The following is a 21,650-nucleotide window of genomic DNA, read 5'->3' as shown; positions in this document are numbered from 1 at the left end:
AATTGCGGAAGGTCACCCACCAGAAGCCAGTTCTCAGTTCCCCATTTTGTAGTTTGCTATCCATACCAGGGTACAAAATATGCAAACCTCTTGTTAGGCATGACAAACAGCGCATGCCCTTTAAAATGCTCAAAAGCATCGATCAGGAGACAACAAAGTCTTTGCTTTCATGTATTTTAAAGATTCTTGTGCCCCATTTTACATACAACCTCATCACATCCGAGGAACTGATTCCATGGCACCACCATGAGCACAGGTTACCTGGAAGCATCACTTAGGACTCACCATTATAAACTGCAGAAGAGGGGGTGAGGGATTCACATGTACAGCATGGTTTTGAAGTGTACATGGCACAGAAATGTATGCATGCATGATACAGGTATTTGTATAAGAAGAGCCAACATGTTTGCATTAACTGAGGCTTCCAGGAGCCCTAATATGCAACATAGAGCACAACTGAACTACAGGTAAAGTAAGAGAACAAGCACTCTTACACATGCTAACCCACTACATTCAGCTCACTGTAAGATTTGGTAAGGGGAGAGGAACATCAAAACTCCCCCACTCCATGGTATAATGTCCAAGAACAGCTCTGGTTCTGTTAACACTGGTTTATTGGGGAATTCGCTCTTTGCCAGAAATTAACACCGTTTAACCCCAGAAAGCTCACTGGCCTTATCAGGAGATAAATGTACAGATCCTTTGGTTCGGTCTAGGGCAGAGAGTGACGCCTCCCTGACACTGCTTTCTCCCTTGCACAGAGGACACTGACAAGCGCTCCTCTTGGCTCTGCAGCAGCTCTGATGGTTGTTTCAGGAATCTCACTAGGTATGGCACTGTCCTGCCTCAGCAGTTGCCTTCCCATGAGGCCAGCATCAGCTTCTACAGCCTGGAGTTCCGTCCCTCTTCCCCAGTCTCAAGACACCCCACCAGCCCCCACTTTCACCTCCTCACCTCCCACAGCTAGTGGCCGCACTTGCTAGCCTGCCCCAGCCTATACTTTTTATACTGTTCTCTTCCATGTTCAGCCCATGCCTCTCTTCTTCCATCACCCCAGCCTTCTGCTCCCTTCTCCACTGTTCTCCACCCTCCCCCAGGTGCTCCTCATTGAGTTCAATCCGCACCACTGCCAGGGATCAGCTTGTGCCAGCTGCAGCCGGCGCCTCTTCCTCTGAAGCCTCTGCCTGGGCGAGGAAACTATTCCATCCCTCAGTGTTGTTCGTTCTTCCCTTATCTGCTCACTGGACACCAAGTGGGAGGTGGCAAGCCCTGACACCCTCTCACACTCATATACTCAAGTTCTGTAATCTAGTCAGCAATGCCTTATTCTCAATAAGTATACACTAACACAGGGGTCTCAAACTCAACTTACCTGGGGGCCGCTGGAAGTAGAGTCTGGGTGAAGCTGGGCCGCATCAAGTGGTGGTGGTGGGCCGCTCACCCCACGTCCGGCCTGGGCACCACCAGCACTTTGAAGTCCACAGGGCCCCTCCCCCATGCCCCGCCCATCCCGGCAATTGGCCCGCGGGCCGTGAGTTTAAGACCCCTGCACTAACATAACTGATAACCATTTATTGCTTATTTTATAAGTATTTTTCATTCTGTACCTCAGCCAAAGAGCTTCTTGGAAGAGCTTACATATAGTTAGGAAAAGAAGACTCAAAGTTTCAAAAGTAACAGCACACAAGGTAAAGGATGGGGAGGGAAGAGGTCTTTCAGCAGTGCTGGTGGATTTGCCCACTTCCCACTCTCATTTCCCTCAGTTCAGCTTGCTGAAGTGACTGCGTTAATAGCTGGAGGTGGTAGTTTTACTAAATTGCAATATCTTCTTACAGATCATATTTCAAGAACAAAAGGAGATTTATACCAGGAATCATCCATAAAAGAAAAGGAAGGTTGTACAGCTAAGACACATTTTCATGCTACCAGCTACAAGACTATCTCCAGGCATGCAAAGGATGGCATAGAAATGTTTTAAATAAATATATAAAATATCTGCTTTGATCATCTAATTTTCCATTTGTAAGCCCTGTTTGAAAGTTGATCTAAAAGTTGATTTAGTGACTACTCCTCTACTATGGATTCCCTTCTCAAAGAGACTTGCTAAAGAACTTGGCTGGGCTTTGATTGCCAGCTGAAAACTTTTATTAGTATTACTTAATGTGGTTTTATCTGTTATTGTTTTATCTATTATTTTTAAGTCAGCTCTGGTGCTATATTTGCAATGTGAGCTGCCCCAAGAGCCCCCTGGTCCCCCTGCGCTCTTGGGACAGCATGCAAATGCAATATAAATAATTAAATTTACCTAAGAATGAGATTCTATATTTTTTCTTGTTCAAAAAAGAAAATGCTTTATTTTCAGAACAAATGTCAATAAGATGTAGAGAATGCATGTAAGAAAAATGAAAGTAACACTCATTTAAATGAAATACTTTTGCTAACTAGAAAAACATAGTAGAGATGTTCCAGCCACCTTCGTTACCTATACCTTTCTCCACAACTCTGAGTTTGATTTCTCCTGGTGTAACAACAATGTCTGGAGGGTTCTTGACATCACAGATGTAAGTGCCATTGTCTTGAAACTGCATGTTTGCTATAGCAATAGATGCATCTTTCTTGTTTAGGTCTCCAGCCCAGTTGGTTCTGTCCTTAAATTGTGTAGTTTTAGCAGGATATTGCTTTCCATTGGAATAATAGAAGAACTGTAATCAAGAAGACAAACATGGTGAAATCTTTTATAAAGTACTTCCTCGCTGTAGTCCTCTAATACCTAACTCTAGAGCATATGGTATTTGAATTCCAATGTTTCATCACATCATCCATAAGGGTGCCAATTTTCATGAAAGATAGAAAGCTGGGTTTTGCCTTCTGAAAAGGTCAATGAAATCTCCACTGTAGAGTGACATAAGGGAAGGTCTGAGTTTAGCTGCAAGTGGTCAGGGTGAGACCTCTTACTGTCCCACTAAACACAGCTTCCTCCTATGCTCACAAATCTCTATTGGACCTGTAACCACCACCACCACCACCACCAAAAGGTTTGTCTCATTCCTGATTAATATTGCCCTGCCCTGCTAACAGAACCAAATACCTAACCGAGCATAAGTGGTTATCACTTCAAACCATTCTTCACTTGAGTATTTGCCAGCAAAGCATTTAGAGTGTAAAGAGAAGGACCATCTTGAGAACAAACACAGTATGATCACCATTGTGTGATGTCATTCAGTTAAAGCAGAAGTGAAAGTGAACAGAAAGACATGAAATACCAGGAAAATGTTTGATCTCCCAAGTTAAAGACTTATATTCAAATATAATCGTACTTCAGTCACCATCTCTTACCGACACAGACGGTGATGATCCCTCTGCTTGGAAGCTCCAAGTAACAGATGCTTCACTGCTGACCACTTCTGTGGACGTAAAGGTGCACTGAAGCTTTGCCTCTGTTCCATTCTCCACAGAAAGTTCTGCTGGTGTGTATACTTCCACAGCTGAAACCTGGACTATCAAAAACATCACAAGAATCAGAACTCTTTATAAGCAATATAGTATAAATGCTACTCATATCATAAAGCAAAGCAACAGCATGCATACAGAATTGAATAATCCAAAAGAAGGCTCCTACTCATGCCAAGATAGGCAGCCCCTAAACCATTTGGAGCTTTAAAAGATCAAAACCTATACCCTGAATTGATCCCAGAATACAATTAGCAACTAGTGCAGAAGAACTGTACGAAACAATTAGCAAGCCATGTGGACTGAGGGAACAAAGTCTACTTTGACACATTTATTTATTTATTTATTTATTTATTTAAAACGTTTTTATGCCGCCCCCATCGCCACAAAGCCTCGGGGTGGCTTACAAACAAAACCAAAGTTATACAATAAAAATATTAAAACCCGGTGCATCTCGGCTTAAAAATTTTAAATCCTACACAATAAATTAACACTTAAAATAAGTTTTAAATAAAAAGGTCTTAGCCTGGCGCCGAAAAACAAATAACATTTCCTGTATACAGGCAGTCCATGGGTTACAAACATCTGAGTTACGAACAACCTGTACTTACAAACTGCCATTAAGCCTATTAATTTTAAATAATGTACATAAACACACAGGAAGTGAATGGGGAGAGAGGGAAGTCTCTAAAGCATGCCTTCCTGCCCTGCACATCCCTAGAGGAAAAACTCTCCAGCATTTCCTTGATGCAAAGAGGAGACACTGGTAAGTTGGGGGAGGGGTGAGATTCAGTTTTTCCATTTTCATAGGGGTCCTGTGACCCTAACTACCATGAAAGTGGAGGTCCAACTGTATATGGAAGTGTTTGTTAAGTATTTTATATATATGATCTGACTTGCATACAAATTTAACTTAAAGACATTCTCAGGAATGGAACTCATTTATAACTAGGGGACTCCCTGTATCTACAAAGTATATAGGCTCACTTAAACTTTCAGAGGTTAGTTTTGTGGTTGCAAGAGGGGGGCAGGGGGCAGGGATGGAGGTCTTTGTAGTGGAATCCCATCTGTTACATTACCTCCCCAAAAAATTTACCTAGCTTTGTCTTTAATACTAAAAAGCCATTCAACCCATTTGATAGAAATTAGACTGGGAACTTCCCCAAGCTCAACTCACAGCAGGCATAGCAACCACCTAGAGGACTGAGGGAGCATATTAATATCAAAGCAGGGAATATAAAATTCTCACAGTGGTAACACTATGTTCCACTTTAGCACTTCCATATGCCCTGCTCCATCTTCACAGAAAGGAACACAGTACAATAGTAATGAGATAAGAGACACATTATCCCATTGTGTGAACAGGTTCTCCTAACTCAATGCTGTTGTGATAAGTTTTTCTTCTATCCATATACTTATGGTTAAATATTGAAACATCTCCATCAATAAAGCCCCACAAGTTACTTATCTGATGCATTATAATCAATATGTACAGGAGCATCTGATTTAGTTCAAGAATACTAATTGTCATGGTACAAAAAGTCACAGACCTACTAAGAAATCATCAATAAGCAACCCACAGAGATTCCTATTTAGATTGCAATATTTGTCATTACTATTACTATTTTTCTACATATTTCTATAACTGAGACTGAAGGTGATATACAACATTAAAACTATACAATTACAGCTCAAATATGCCAATGTAAAGGACTAACATGGCAAAAAAGGCACACCTTTCCTAGTAATACTGAGTTAAAAGAGTTCAGCCATTTTAAAGTGGAGGCTGACTTTAAAAGTATAATGTACATTTATTTATTTATATTGCTATTTATATCCTGCCTTTTTCCTACAAAGGGCTCAAGGCAGCTTGCATCATTCTCCACCTCCATCATATCCAGACAACAACAACCCTGTGAGGTAGGTTGGGCTTAGAGTCTGTGATCGGCCCAAAGTCACCCAGCTGGCTCCATGGCCGAGCAGGGACTAGAACCCAGATCCTCTGAGTCCCAGTCCCATGCTCTTAACCACTACACCACACTGGCTCTCATTTTACTTTTAAATCAGGCAATTTTATCCTAAAAGCATGGTGCTGTCAGAAATGTTCTGAGTAGTGGAAAGGGTGCTCAAGAGGCAATTAGACCAATTCAGCTAGAAACCGGAGCAGGGTTCAGGGGTGCTGTCACCCCATTGGAGAATTACACAGACCACTCTGACAGCCACCACCTCAGCAGCCTGAGAGACCACTGCCCTGCAGGAAAGTTCTCCTTGGGGACCACCTAAGACAAGCCTGGAGCTGCTGGAGGTTGCTTCCTTTGTGTGAATCACCACAGAACTTTGGAATCCTGTGCTGGGTTCCAGTGTTCTAATAACCTGTCAGAAAGGGCCTGCTTGAGGAACTTTACTTTACCTGTCCTGAACCTGGACCGGACACGGGCAATAACTTCAGACATGTATTAAGAATTTACATTCTTAATACTCTGAGAAAATAACAGAGTGGACACCAGAATGGAAGCCAGAACCCCAACTTAACTCCATTAAAAAAAAACACTAAATATCATAGGAAGAAAATCAGTTAAATAAGAATGAGCATCAATTCCGTTCAGCCAGACAGCTGCTGCTGCTTGCCAGTTGGAGGGTTTTACTAGGGAACTTGCATCTGTAGGAAGAAGAGAAACTCTCCTATATAAGCAGTGGCTTTCTGCCACCGCCTCACCTGCTTGCCTGTTGCTTTCTCCCATGCCTGTTAGAACCAACCTGGATACCTACTAACAGACTGCCATTTTTTGTATTGTGGATGTTTTTGTTCTTATGTGTATGATATGCATGAGGGTGTGTGTTCATGAGAGTGAGAACTTTATGAGACAGCAATTATGACTGAGGAAAACTTTGTAGAGTTGGGTGGGAGAGCTGTCCCTTATGATATAACTCAAACTATTCTGATTATTTTAATCTAATTTAATTGATTTTTCAGGGTGTGTGTGTGTGTGGTTTTTTGTAAATGAGTTTATAAATATGGTCCTCATGAAACGGGGGTTTAAGAGACAGGGGACTGCCTCCCTTCTAGTGCTCAGGTACAAAACAATCAAAAGTCTCATCCTTCTTCCACTACAAAAGGCTGGGCAAAGTTAAATGCTTACTTACACCTGTAATCTTGACTGGTCTGTGGATCATTCCTCTAAGAACAACTTTTCTAAACTGGATACCAAAGGGGAAATTGACTTTGCAATAGAAATTGCCCAGGCTAAAATCTCTGAAATTGTTCAAGCTGTAAGTCTGCAAAGGCTAACTCTAGCATCGCAGAGAAGTAATCATACGGCATTAGAATCAGCCCCTGAAGCTTCTCAGATGTGGAATTACCCCCTAGGGCATGGTTCCTCAAACTACAGCCTGCGGGCCACATACGGCCCTCCATGCTCATTTATCCGGCCCGTCTCAGAGCTTTTGGACTCCCTTGGAGAAAACGATCTCCGAGTGAGTCTGAAAGCTCTGAGCCTGTGCAGATGTTCTCTGAAACTGAGCAGAGCCAGAGCACGCACCAAATTGTAACGGCGCAACTACGCATACGCCGGCTCCCCCCCCCCCCCCGTTGCACACGTATAGAGTGGGAATACGGAGCGGTACACAGGAGAGGAGAGTGGAAGATAAAGAGACGAAGACGCTAAAAAAGGATTGAAGGTAAGAAAAATATAACTTTTTAAATCTATTTTTAATTACGTTAAGAAAAAAATATTTTTAATTATGTGAGCCATGTCCCTGTGCTGCAGGCCAAGCCATGGCCGCCACCCCCTGAGTCCTTGGGGGCAGCTGCTTGACGGCTGCAGTGGCTTGTCCAGAGAAGGCCCCAGAGGAGGCATGGGAGCTGCGGTCTTATACGGGCAAGCCGCCACTGTTGAATGACTGTCATGCTTCTTCCCCCTGCAGCAGGGAGGGGTGGAAAGTGCCCTGCTTGGCCGGCCGCAGCTCCATCCCTCGCCTCGGCCCACGGAAAACAGCCCTTACCTCCCTCCTCACAGTCCTCTCCCAGCTGGGGGAGCTCCCCCCCCACTCACCTCTCCAGCCTCCCACTCCTGCTCTCTAAGGGAACCTTCCTTCGGCTTGGAAGTGGGGCAGCAACAAGGAACTGGGCAGCAGCGAGGAACTGGGAAGCGCTCGACTGAGGCGAGCACACCCTCATGGCTCCCCCTCGTGTCATGCTCTCCCTTTCAGCAGGCAGTGTGGCATCATCTTGGACTTCTTTTTTGGGGCTTCTTTAATTTTTAATTATTTTTAATTTCAATTAATTTTAGTTTAATTTTAATTTTAATTATTTCTTAATGTGCAGTGTGCATAGGAATTTGTATTTTTTTCAAACTATAGTCTGGCCCCACAACAGTGTGAGGAACAGTGAACTGGCCCCCTGTTTAAAAGTTTGAGGACCCCTGCCCTAGGTGATGGTTAGAGTTTTACAAGGACTGGTCTCCTTTGAGCATACATACTTTTTTCCCTCTAAGAATCAGACTGATTTCATTATTAATGTACTAGATTTAATTAAAACATTCCTGGCAGTGTGCTTTGGTGTACTCCCTACTATGGCTGAATTCTGCAGGAGAATCTAAAATCCAGCAACTATACATATAAAAAGTAAAACTATAAATAAGCTAGGCTCTGATGTTAAGCCAGAAAGAGGTGTGGGCAGTAAACAGTCTAGCAAGGGAAGGAAAAGCAATCTAATTGGAAAGCTGCAAAAAGAAGTAAAAATATAAACTTCTTTTTGTACTTCAGAATACTGCAAAAAAAGTCTCAGGAATAAAAGAAAATGAATCCTTGAAAGCTTTTTAATCTATTAGATGATTCCCTAAACATTTTAGCAAAATCCTCTCAGCAGCAAGGTAGGAAACCAGAAGCATTGCCACTCAGTGGAATAAAATCTTTAGCCCAAAGGGGCCTCACTGGGGCTGGTGAGTCAAAGGTCTCCACCAAAGCATCACACTCAAAAGACATAATCAAACCCTTGACAATATACCCCCACTGCTGAACTAGATTTTAAGTCCCCAAAACAAAATCCAGTGCTGGCTGGAATGAACCCAAAAGCGGTCCCCTAAATGGGATCTGATTCTAAAACATCAGAAGCTAACTTTTTTAAATTCCCCAAGCCTAAAGGTGTACTACCCCAGTCAGAATATATAACTCACTTGCTTCAATCAATTGATAAATTTCTCACATATTTAACTGTGATGATGTATTACATATAGAGAGCTTATTTATTATTATCACGCACATTCTATGGTGACATTCAGCTCTTGATGGGAAGCAAAGAAAGTATACGTTATAAGGTTTTTTTTTAAAAAAAAATAGCCTAGTGCTGACCCCTCCTTGAAAATAATACTATTGACCTACATTGTAAAGATTTAAACCTTTTCTGCAAAGTTTATAGATTTCAGAAACTTATTAGTTTGGAAGATTCCCAGTTCCATGGCTATTTCAATAAATTACCACGATGTAACTCTCCAGAAGGAAAGTATTCCTTTCTCAAAAGAATATTTATTTTGTCCCTGGACCCTGGATAAAGTTTCAAAAAGACTGGCTGAGGAGCCAGATAAAATGTTTAGCCAAGTACAAATTGATCAGCAGGCTAGAGAAGATAGTGATGCTCCTTCTAATAAAGATAAAAGGAATTCCTGCATGAAGAACAAAAATTGGTGGCAAGTTTTGTTGGCCTTTCAGTGCAGGAACAATCCTTGACCCTAATGAAATTATCCACTTATAAAAACTGTTAATAGGTAGAGCCCATCAAAGTATTGGTTCCCTACCTATGAATATTCACCTATTTGATGATCCTCTAGAACAAAGGCAAGTTACATCAGATGAGGATGAAAGAAACTTAGACAAGAGATCATTTCTAGTAGCAAAACAGAGGAATGAAAATAATTCTAGGAAACAAACAAGAAACAGTAAATTCATAATCTTTCCAGAAGGAACCAATTAAATCATACAGTCGTAATACCTATATATACTTACAAATTTTCCTCTGAAAACTATCTGGATTTAGTGCAGTTCAGCTATTTACAGAATAAACTCTGAACTGTTGTGGCAGAAGTTAATTTATTACCTTCTCTTTCTATACCTGTAATAACAAAAAAGGTCACTGCATCACCCAAGGAACCATTTAGATAACATGCAGCCCAAACTTGTATAGTTATTGAAAACATCTCATAGAATTGTTTATTAAGAGAATCCCATCAGGTGACACTTGATAGAAACTTTGTGAAAGGGAACCATGGAAGTGATGCCACTGATGTTCAATGAGATTGAAAAATAACTCCCAACCCTGCTGATGATATATCAAATGGGGCAGGACAGGCTCAAGTACCCTTCCCCACTTAGTCCAAAAATTCCTTACTAATCCCTTGTCCTGGAATGTAGCTGGATGGCTTTCTAAGCTAACTGATGAATTTTGTAAAGATTTCTGTGCTCAGTTTCAAATTATTTTCATTCAAGAAATTTGGTTTACTCCAATACACCTTCCCTCTCTTCCTGGATATGTATTATAGTCATCAGCAGCAATAAAATTAGAAAACAGAACTTGGCCAAGAGGTGATCTAGCAACCATGATTTTCAGTTGACTAGCTGGGGAAGTAAATGCTAGAACTGGACAAAAGAACTATTAAATGAGGGCAGGGGGCGGGGTGGAATGAGTTTAACCCTGAAAAACTAGGTTTATTCCCTTAGAGCAGGGGTCCTCAAACTTTTTCAGCAGGGGGCCTGTTGAAAGGTGCCAGTGCTAGCTGTGGGCCGGAAAGGTGGTGCTGGCAGTGCACGTGGGCCAGTGAGGGGCTGGAGCGGTGCATGCGGGCACGTGCGCTGAGGTGGGGCCAGAGTGTGTGGCGAGGCGAGGAGCGGGCAGGCAGCCATGTGTGGCAAGGGGAGGAGAGGCAGGCGCACGAGGCAGCGGATTGCTCGCTTGGAGATTGTTTTCTCCGAGCAAGCAAACCGCTGCCTCCCTGTGCATGGGGCGAGGTGGGTGGCGGCAGGCACGTGCATGGGCATGGTGGGCCGGATAAATGGGCATGGTGGGCCATATCCAGCCCCCAGGCCTTAGTTTGAGGACCCATGCCTTAGAGGTTTTAAAGGCTCTGGGGTTGATTAATCTGGCCAGTCTCTTTTTGCCTTTATTTTTAAGTTCCATTTATAGATATCTGATGGAACAGTTAGACACCCTGAATCAGCTATACGGCTCAAAGGGCAAGAGTACTGTAGATTTTATGAGCCTCTCTCAATCAGTTGTTTCTGGCTGTGAGGACATTAATTTTCCTTAGGCCAGATAGTGGTTATATACCAACACAATTCCTGCTATCTTATTTTCGGGGCAAAACCCTTTATCAGCTCCATCAAATAATTTAACCACCCAAGCTGATAAAAGAATACATTGAAATGGGAGGATTCAGGAAAAGATAAATTTATTCTTAATGTCCCCCTTGGATTTTATTACTAAGCAACCAACTTTGGACCTCCTCAGAACCCTTGAAAATTTTTGATAAATTGGTCTACAAAATTAGACCTTTTGTAGTTACTTCTAAAGCATTCATTAAACCAAACAATTTTTGAAGAGGTTGGTTTGATGCACAGTATGCCACCCAGCAGTGTACCTTAGCAGAAGCAATAAGGAAACTGAGATGTGAGGAATTTTGACTCTCATATATGTCTTTGAGGGAGTATTAAACATTATTACCATTTTAAAAGGATGAGCATATATGACATTTATGGATGGAGTCTGGTTTGGTATCCTTAGAAGGATTCATTCAGATTCTGGGCTCAAAAATTCACTTACCATTAAGGAACAAGCTGGATTTATAAAGGGCAGGTCTACAAATGTTTTGTTCTCCATTACCTGATCCAAAAAAAATGCACTCAAGATAGTAGAAAGAGTTATTTGCATCTTTTGTAGATTTTAGTTCTGCCTTTGATCTCACAGACAGGGGATGTTTATGGAAAAAGCTGCAACAAACATTGATAGAAGGTTGCCCTTTCTAAAACAAATGCTCCACTCTAACAACTCTCTCAGGATCAGACTTGGGGCAAATGGCTTGCTCTCAGAAAACATACCAGCTGAAAAGCAGGGTCTTAGCTGCCTTCCTTGTTAATTTCTGTTATTAACATTATTCAAGAACTGAGTGCCTGGACTTTTCCCCAGCATCAATTCTGGATGTCAGGGTCTCAGTCCTTTTATATGCTGATTATACTGTCATTGTATCTACTGCACTGATTGTGATGAACAGGCTACTGATTAAATTGAATGAGATCTGTATAATAATATACAGCCTAATAATAAATCATACAAAAGACAAAAAGTACTTGATTTTGTGAAAAGGAACAAAAAACTTGTCTGGAAATTGGATAACGTACCCATGGAAAAGCATAACTTTAGATACCCAGGACTTGGGTTTAATGCCCAGCATTCATTGATGCATAATTCAGAGGCTGTCAAATAATTACTCTCATGACACATTTTTTTAAACACACAGGTGTAGGGCTCTGAGCCAGAAGCTGAAGAATTTTGAAGAAAATACTTCCACTGCTCCTATATGGTGCAGTAATATAGGGATATACTAATGTGTCTGTCCTAGACTTGATCCAGAACTCCATCATGAGATTGCTGCTGATGGTCCCCCAGAGTATACCCATTTCTTTCTTACAGGAAGAAACAAGAATACTCTCTATAGAAGCACATGTTTCATACTGATCTTGTCCTATCTTGCTGAATTTAATGACATGAGGTTACAAAAGTTTTCTAGAACAAGTGCAAATCTTTCAGTCCAAAATTCCTGGATCAATTCTACAAGATCTACTGTACATATTTACAGGATCAGTATAGAAGTTCTACCTTCCATCTGTTTAAATGACTTCAACTGTTGTTTAAAGAAAGGATCCATCTACACTTTCAGCACCAGGACTTGTATTCTATTACATAAACGCCATGTCCAAATTGGTATTTATCACCATTTGATTTCAAGAATTACTTTTCAGTTCTTACTGCTGCTTATTTAAGAAGATCTTCCACAGCCTTATAATTCCAGTGTGTGGCCTCTGCCTACTGAATGGGAGATTTAGCAATATTCCAATTTATCAACAACTCTATCTGTGTGCCAGGTGAGGTTCAGAATTTTGAAAATTATTTACTTCATTGCTCACTGTATGAGTCCTCAAAGTATAGATTTCTCCATCATATACTCAACTATTCATCAAACAGACCCTTGCTCGACAGATTTGTACATTGCTAGCCAACAATGACATATGAATTATGCCCAGGTTACAAATTTGCCCTGGCTTTTAGAAGATTAAAGGCTGGGCATCACTCTGTAGTTCTATACTAATTTATGATAAAGACTAATTTTTGTTCCTATAGAATTGATGTATGATTTTAATAGTATTATTTTAATTATTACAATTTTTCCTCTTTCTTACTGCCAATAAACAAGCCTTGGAAGAAAATATTTCACCCTATTATAATGGGGGGAAATCTGCACAAATGCCAGGAAAAACCACAAATAATCAGTGGCTGAGGCAAGGAGATGTGACTATCTGGGAACTCTAGAGGGATGGATGGGCCCTTGGGAGGAACAAATATGGCTTTTTGACCTGATAATATCCAGCCCTGGTTAGGATTAGCATAGGTTCACATACTTTTCCCCTTGCCCTTTCTTTAGTACAGCCACAAAGAAGAAATTGTTAGTATCTACTTCTTGGTTTAAACTAAAACCCATTGGTTTAAACTAAAACCCAACTAAACCCATTACATACACAATGGAAACTTTGATTTATCTAAACTATGGTCTATCGTAGAACTTTTTTTGTGAGTAAACATGCATAGGATTTTGCCCATAAGGAATAAAAGTTAAGCCCATCGCTGTTTCACTGTAACTTAAGGAAATGTTTGCAATTAAGCCCATAAAGTTCAACCAGGCTATTTTCCACACAACACAGTACATGTAAGCTTTCACTACTTCTCTTTTCTTCAGCAGCCTATTAGAGCTGCCTTCTAAACACTGGATGAGCTAAAATAAATGCAAGGAAAATTTAAGGCTGCCTCTGAAGTCTTTATTTAAAACCCAGTAGATCCAACAGGCTATGAAGACTTTTCAGTACTTATCTTCCTCACTGTGACCACGTGAAGGGAGTAAGCTGAAAAAAGTGACTTCCTCTCTCCACTGAGGCAGATGGATGATCATGAATTTTATGTATTATTTTATCACAATTATCTTTTAAACTTAATACCCAAGAATACTGTACAAGGAAGAATGGTACTGCTCTTAATAGACAAGGTTCCAGACTAAAACAGCTGAGGGTAAAGAGACTTACTATGATCTATTAGTCTTCCCACACATTGTTGCCTGGAAGCCTCAAATTCTGGTGCACTGATTAAACTCAATAATGAAAGTGTGGCTGGGTGTGAATAATCATCCTTCAGTACTATCTGGACTACAGCTGTACAGGCTCCAAAAAGCTGTACATTCTCAGAGTAATATAATTTATTGTGAGTGTATTGAAAGACCAATTTAATTCCAACAATAAAAAGCCTCTTTAAGTGGAGTTTTAAAGAGCTGAGTTAAACACAGCAGATTTGGCTGCAATCAATATTCTGGAGGGATGCTCAAGGCAGCCTTTCAGAAGAGACCTGTCCAAGTTGGACATCAGCCAAACAAGATTGCAATACAGCACAGCTCCTCCAAGCAGTTCCCAGCACTCATTCTATCCTCAGTGTTAAGCCACCAAAGCCAGAAAAAATGCATCAGGTCCTGTTAGATAGGCAAACAAATTATTAGGGTCCTTGGAAAAGATGGCATCCAGAGCCCACATGAGTAACTGTTATTTCATGTTTAAACTTTGATTAAAACCATTAACATATTAATCTGAATCAGAAAAGAAGTCAGTGCCTTCTTTACTACACCATGAACTTGCTTCTTCATTAGAGTAAAACTCTAAAGTATTTTGAATCCTGATTTTGTCTAAAACAGAAACTGCTATGCAATTGGGCTACAGTAGAAATCTATCAAGGCAAACAGCTGCAGTATCTCAGTTTCACTGGTATTTCATAGGTAGGCAACCTAGTACCATCCAGAAGTTTTTGACTACAACTATCATCAGCCTCAGTCAACATGGCCAGTTATGGGACTTACAGTTCAAAACATCTGGAAGACTCCAAGTTTACAACTATAAAAATTGTACAAGTAGTATTAACAGGACAAGCAAACAAGAAAGCCAGCTTACAGAATGTTTTTCATCTTGTAAACCAAGAGTCACATCAGTCTGTTTAGATTCACCAATAAGCCATTAGGTTGAAACACATCCATTGTAATCACATGCATGTAATCCCAATGTATTCCCAACTACCATGTTGCTTTATCATGAAAAACAGTGTTAGAACTGGACCAGCTATGGGCACACAGGAAAGGCAGTGAACATGAATGGGAAGTTAATGGGACACAGGAAGCTGCCTCACATAGTCAGAACACAAGTCTACCTAGCTCAGTATTGCTTTTACATACTGGCAGAAACTGTTCATAGTTTCAAATCAAATATATTTCCAGTGACATAAAAGTAATTAAATCTAATTTAAAATGGACTCTTATCATACCCCTCACCCCTTCATGACTTTCTCTAAAGAACTCTAGCACCTTCAAGATAAAGAGCTTGTCTGGCCTAGAGCACAAGACCCTTTTTTTGGTCAAACCAGGTACAGAGAAGAAGCAAGAGCAGGCATCTAAATCATGGGATCCCTGGAGAAGGAAATGACAGCCTTATTGTCTGAATGCCTCTTGTCCAGCATTTTCTATGGCACTCCTCTGATATCCTTTAGTGGCATCCATGTGACCCAAGATTCCCAACATGAGCACTCTGAAGTCACTCACTCACTGGCAGCAGGCAAAACCCTGAACAACCTTTAGTGGTCCCAATGAAGAAGCAATGTCATACAAATAAAAAAAAAAAAACATTCAAGTGACTGAACAGATCCTGTTGACTTTTATCCATGATCACATTGTTGGTTCACATAGTCAGCATTTATGCTTCAAACAAAACTGTAAAATACAAATCAAGTTTGTAAATTTGATTATTGTTGCAAGAATTCTTCCACTTAATGAAGAGAAAGAACATGTCCCTGTGCATGTGTGCGCAAGTATGAGAAGCAAGAAACTATTAAATCAGAGATTACATTCCACTGACAGAATCCTTTGTTAGAAAGTGGCTGGGTATTGACCTGCAGTCAAAAAGCATGTACTGATATACATGTACCCCACTTCCCAGGACATCAGAGTTCACATCAACAAAAAGTATGTATGTATGTATGTATGTATGTATGTAAAGTTTTTGTATGCCGTCCCCTTGCTATATAGCCTAAAAGTAGGGGCTGCCTTTATTTTCAGTGACTCCTGTCAAGTTCTGCAAAGATGACAGGCTGGAAGGTCAGCCCCACCTCTGAGAGGACTAACCTGACCAGATGCTTGGGTCACCAAGGGAAGAGGCAGATTTAGACTTCAACTAATATACATTCTTTACTTCCCTAAGTAGCTACCATTCACTCTTATGGGCAAAAGAATTCAGCCTGTGGATCACAGTGGAGTAAAAACAAACCCCACAGATTACTCCTCACATAGGATATGTGGTATACATACAGTGAACCTGTTCTAGTGCACTCTTTTCTTGCCTAATCCCTCCAATGAATAGGACTTTCCTGCTCACATACATTCTATCTATTAGAACAAATATACATGAATTCCATCTATTAGAACAAATAATTAACATATTTGCATTCTACCCTATCTTGAATGTGCTCAGAGCAGCATAAAGGATCGTTTTAATCCTCACAACAAGATAGATGTGGCTGAAAAATACAGTGGTACCTTGGATCACGAATGCCTCAGTTCACGACCAAATCAGGTAGCGAACAAAAATTTCAGAAAAAAATTTGCCTCAGGTCGCAAACTCGACATCAGCCGACAACCACGATCGTGCCCGTCTTCCCTGCACGAGCACAATAATGGCCATCTCCCCCCCCCCCGAGCACAGTCACGATCGCAGCCATCTTCCCCTCCCCTTCAAGCATGATAGCTATTGCACGACTATTGTTTGGACTCTCCCTCCAAACAATAACCTCCCCCTCACCTAGGTTAATGTTCTCCACTGTACTGTACTTTGTTACTTTGTTGTTCTTTGTTACTTTGTTTCAACTTTTTGTGATAAAAATTATTTACAGAATGTATTAATCTTATTTACATTGAACCTTATGGGGAAATTTGACTTGGCTCGCGACCAATTTGGGTTGCGACCAGAGTCGTGGAATGGATTGTTTGTGAGTCGAGGTACTGCTGTATTGTCTAGCTCAAGATCACCCAATAAACTTAAGGGCTGAGTGAGGAGTTGAACTCCAGTTTTCTGAGTCCTGACAGTCTAATTACTGCACGTTTCTAGTTCTCTAACTGAGGTGGTCATCTGATAATAGTCTTCCAAACAATGGCCAAGTTTTAGAAATAAAGAATGGAGGGGAGAATCTAAATAAGTCATTTGCTTATTCCCTGCTCCAAGTACTATTTCTTTTTGCATGCTTTCCAGATAAATTTGAGGTCAGGTCCTAACTCATCAAAATTAGGAATATCTACCATTACTTAACATAGACATTAGTCACTAGATAAGTAACATCATTGTCCATTACAAGCATCAAGTTATTGTTTGTTACTTCACCAATGCTTAATCAAATATAAGAATGAAACATTTACAGAGCAATCTTAACAGTGGTTGGACAGGAGGTCTATGGCAAAGAAGCCAACACTTTACTAACAGTTCTGTCTCATGTTAGAAAGAGAGAAGGTGAGAAGGACTATTTATTCCACCAAGACTGCCTTCAGCGGTAGGGAACTGACACTGACAGTTCTCAAGCTAGAACTGCTTATAGTTTTCAGAACCTAATTTGTCAGGTACATATTCCTTTCATTGAATTGAAATACAGGTCTGGCTATGTAATTTTTGTTGTTTAGCTAGATTTTAAATGAAATCCATGTGAAATGCTTGAGAATTTTCTACCATATTATAAAGCTATTCCAACAGAAGGACAGTGAAGAGATGAAACATTTGTGGCTCCTTGAGATGTTGGCATACAGGTAACTTTTGCCTGATACTGTTTTGCAACATCTACAAGAATTATCTCCTGGACAAGGATGCGCACAACTAGAGTGTGAATGAGGCAAGATACTCAGAAGGTGCCCTATTTTATCTGCCCTGTTCTTTTTTGGTTTAACTCTGAAAGATTTGCACATTTCCCCCCAAGGAAATATACATGGGTTTCAAGCTGAGAAGTTAAATGAGGAGAATCTGATACAATTTTTCCAGCTATGGAATCTGCATATATTTCAATTCCACTTCTTCCCAATGTTAAAATCTGTATACATTTTTCCCTTTCTAGTACTTTCCAACTGACAAGTGGCCAACTCTTTGGAATTTAGCCTTTATGCAGTTTTGCCTTGACAATCCGTCAGCATTTGTCAGATAAAACTGACAAGGGCATTGACCAGACAAGGCTGCATACACTGGAAAATTGTACGTTTCCAGTTACGCAACATTTGCAGACATATCTAGAATTCCTTTAAAAATGTGGCAAACCAGCTATGATCATGTCAAAGTGCCCCCTAGGCTTTTGTGAAAGGGCTGTCACTGGTGGTGGCATAAACAAGATGGTGAAAAACAGCAAGCGGTTTTTCATGCTTTTGCTGAGGGGCTCACTAGGCCTTCAGCATAACTCAGGTTACTGCTGGTTTCAGATGACACAGCAGTACGTTGTGGGATGAACAATCCCTAAAACAAGCCATGGGTTGCTCCAAAGCAATCCACCCTGCAAAAGCAGTCTAGGTTTCCATGTCAGGCAAGCCGCTATGGCTAATTGCCCATGATGGGTTGCTGAGTCACTGTCTACACAACATCCTTCCCCATGATGTTTTCTATGTGTGTTGGTCTATAGCTGCACTGACCATGCTGGCTGGGAATGATGTGAGTTGTATTCCCTTACATCCAGAGAATACCACATTGAGGCCACTTGATCTGCAACAATTTGCAAGAAATCTCTTTTTTCACACTACAAAATAAAGACATCCCTTTTTCCCCCTCATTGAAAGACTAGGCTTTGTATTGATATACATATAATCATTTGCAATATAAGGTCTTGCTTCCAAATGATTAAACTGTTAAGTGCCTCTCATTGAAGATCTCCCTATGAGCCCCATCTGGCTTCTGTTTTGACAAAGTTGTTGTTGTGATAATTAGCTTTCACAGACACACCAGGATTTGTCAGGAACTTTACAGCTAGTAGGCACTATAATATTGCATAATAGTCCAAGGTATTACAAATGCTGATGAGGAGATAATGAGCAAAGCACTTAGGGTGCAGCTCTGGGTTCCCTCAAGACAGAGAGCATTCCCTGAAGAAAAGATAACTCAAAATTACTACCAAGAACTACAGGCAATGATACAAAGGGGATATAGAATCATTGCTACTTGTTTTAGGAAACCCTGGTCAATATTTTGTCTTATAAACACTGGACTTCCTAAAGGGAGTAAACAAGAACAAAGTACAGCCTTATATTTATTTCAAAGGTCACATTGCATACTTTTTTGTCAGGGAGACTGAAAGTAAATCTGACAAACCATTGATAAGATAAACAGTACATCTATAGAGAGCAACCCCATATCAGGACAATAGTTATCGCCTAACTCATGTAACAAGCATATATGCTGCTTTTCTGATGGAGCCTTTACTCCAGGTCTTGTTTGACTCAGTTCCATTTAGCCAACAAAATATTTTCTAAAAATGTTGTTTTGTTTCAGGAAAATGAATTATGAAAACTTAATACCAACCCCATTCAATTTATCATCTAAAACTACACTAGTTTAGGCAAAAGCCTTTGCTGCAGCTGCTAATATTAAGTCAGCAGTACAATGTTGTCAGTAGTGTAGAAAGAACCCTAAACCAGCAGTCTACTTACTCCTGAAAATGTCACCAATAAAAAGTACATCAAAACAGCATTAGAAGATAGCATGCTGAAAATGTGTTCTTAGCAAGCTCTTTATACTACATTTGATAAATGCCACCATTACTCCATTGAACTAATATTGCAAAAATGTGGAATATGCTGATATGGTGAAATAGTCTAGTCTAGCAAGGAAAATTACAAAACAGAGCATGAAGGTCATAGAGTATTTCCCAGCAGGACCACATAAGCAAAGTTCACTGTAATTTGCAGCAGGTATTTGTTGACTTCTATGCATGTAGGCAAAGAGTCACCAGTCAGAAGCATTTTTCTTCTCAGTGTTCAGCAACAACAGCGAGAGATAATTCTTGCATACATGTTAAAATTTTTACCTGATCTGAGAAAGTCCTTCCTGGATGACTGTAACAGCATGATTAACCAATATGGCTTTCTTATTTTCAGTGATCCTTTACTTAGTAAAGTTTACTACATCTAGTGCAACTGCCATTACTACCTTAGCAAGCCATTCTTTCATCGTGTTCTACTTAAGACTATAATCCATCTTTGCAGAATATATCCTGAATTATTTTAATATAGCACTGACTTGAAGGACTAGTTTGCATGACACAACAGCCTATCATGGGTTAATTTACCCACAAGGAATGTGCTTATTGCCATTATGAATATGCCACACCCAATTGGGGGTCACCATGGCCTTTCATCTGTTCCAGGTAATCCAAGGCCTATTTAACCCTAAAATAACCTCTGCCAGCCAGATCTGCACAACATGGCAAGCAATAAAAACCTGCATTAAGGACTACATATTCATAACAGCAGCATCGCAAGGGTACATTAACCCAGGATGGGCTGTTGTAACATGTGAAGCAGGTCAAAGTGTTGACAAGCAACAACTAACCATAAAGCTCACGAGGGACAGTCACTGATTCTCAACCTAACCTGTCTTACAGGGTCGTTGTGAGGATAAAATGGTAGCAGGAGAAGGATTATATAAGTTGCTTTGGGTTTCTTGTAAGAAAAAAGGCAAGATATAAATAAACCAATATATATGTTCAATATTTTTCAAGTCATTCTTCAACTTGCAGAAAGAAAACAAAACTAAAAGCCATCTTCTCTTTCCCAATACAATTTATACTAGCAGAAATGCATAGACATGACAAATCTGCATGTGTGCATGCATGCACAGACACACACCTTAATTGTTACTTGCGGATAATTTACCTCCTCCTGTCTCAACATGTGTAACTACAGCTATTGCTTATATATCAGGAAAGCAGAACATACAGCTGACAAGTTTAATGTGGGGGGGGGGGATGGGTTCATGAACCCAACCAATTTTCCTAAAAGTTATTGAACTGGAAGTGGGAAAGAATGCTACTTGTCTTCCAAACTGATGTGTAAACAATCTATTATCTCATTCCATTAAACTAAAGCTGGGTTTCTTTTAAAAATGTGTAGATGTTGAACAAGCATTTATCTAACTGGAGCACTGTGGTCATGTAATAAATGGGCTATTAATAATCAACTACTATTAAATTCCCTTTATCCCTAATCTACCCTTAAACATGCTCAATTTAATAGGAGAAAAAGATTAAAAGTGCCTTTAGTTTGCTCAACAACTGTAAGAGGGGAGTTATTCGACTAAATCTGAGGAGGTAAAACCATCTTCTACCCTGAAATACATGGGGAGCATTCACATCATGCCACCCCAACCTGGCATTAAACCACAATGGGCTGACTGTTGTGAGAATGACCCATGCTGCACCAAACAAATGATCAGGTTCTCTGTAGGTTGTGGGTCCCATACTGCCCAGGGGACAAAGCAGCAGGACTGCCTTGTCGCAGACACCCCCCCCCCCCCCACACACACACCAATTGTAAACAGATTTCAGCTGGCCATCACTTTTCCCTCCTTTATCCTTCCCCCCTGCTCCAGACATCGTGAAAGCCAGTTTTAGTACTTGCTTTCACAGTTCCTATTTCAAAAGCCCCTTCAAAGTGCCCAAGCAGTATCTTAGGGGGCTGTCAGTGGCTAGCAGACACTTCTTTTCTTTGCATAATCAGTGCGGTTCATGTGCTGTTGGGTTGCTGTTGTTGTTGAAAAAAATAACCACACTTGCACAATTGTAGAGGTATGAACATGGTTAGTTTCTGTTCACTGGCTAACTTCTAATAGGAGCAAATGAATCC

The 21,650-nt window shown here is 40.5% G+C and overlaps 1 protein-coding gene across 10 annotated transcripts in view; it reads right to left on the bottom strand.

Annotated features, from left to right (window-relative positions):
- The window catches only part of MPZL1 (myelin protein zero like 1), a 90,906-nt gene that overhangs the window by 11,676 nt on the left and 57,580 nt on the right, over positions 1-21,650 (bottom strand). For 7 of the 10 annotated variants that reach the window (XR_006415906.1, XM_044442182.1, XM_044442189.1 and 4 more), the window contains 2 exons: positions 3,337-3,492; positions 2,474-2,702 (listed from right to left, as the gene is read on the bottom strand). Coding sequence is in view for 9 of the 10 variants with exons in the window: in XM_044442182.1 (XP_044298117.1) it covers positions 2,474-2,702; positions 3,337-3,492 (385 nt within the window). In the remaining variant the exon portion in view is untranslated. The remainder of the gene's footprint in view (positions 1-2,473; positions 2,703-3,336; positions 3,493-21,650) is intronic. The other 3 variants (XM_044442184.1, XM_044442183.1, XM_044442187.1) reach the window with 1 other exon arrangement.

Source organism: Varanus komodoensis, unplaced genomic scaffold (assembly GCF_004798865.1).
Source record: "Varanus komodoensis strain SLA01 unplaced genomic scaffold, ASM479886v1 scaffold4, whole genome shotgun sequence".
In the NCBI taxonomy this organism is placed as follows: Eukaryota; Metazoa; Chordata; class Lepidosauria; order Squamata; family Varanidae; genus Varanus; species Varanus komodoensis.
The sequence above is the reverse complement of the archived record's forward strand: the minus strand, read 5'-3'. Positions and strand labels throughout refer to the sequence as shown.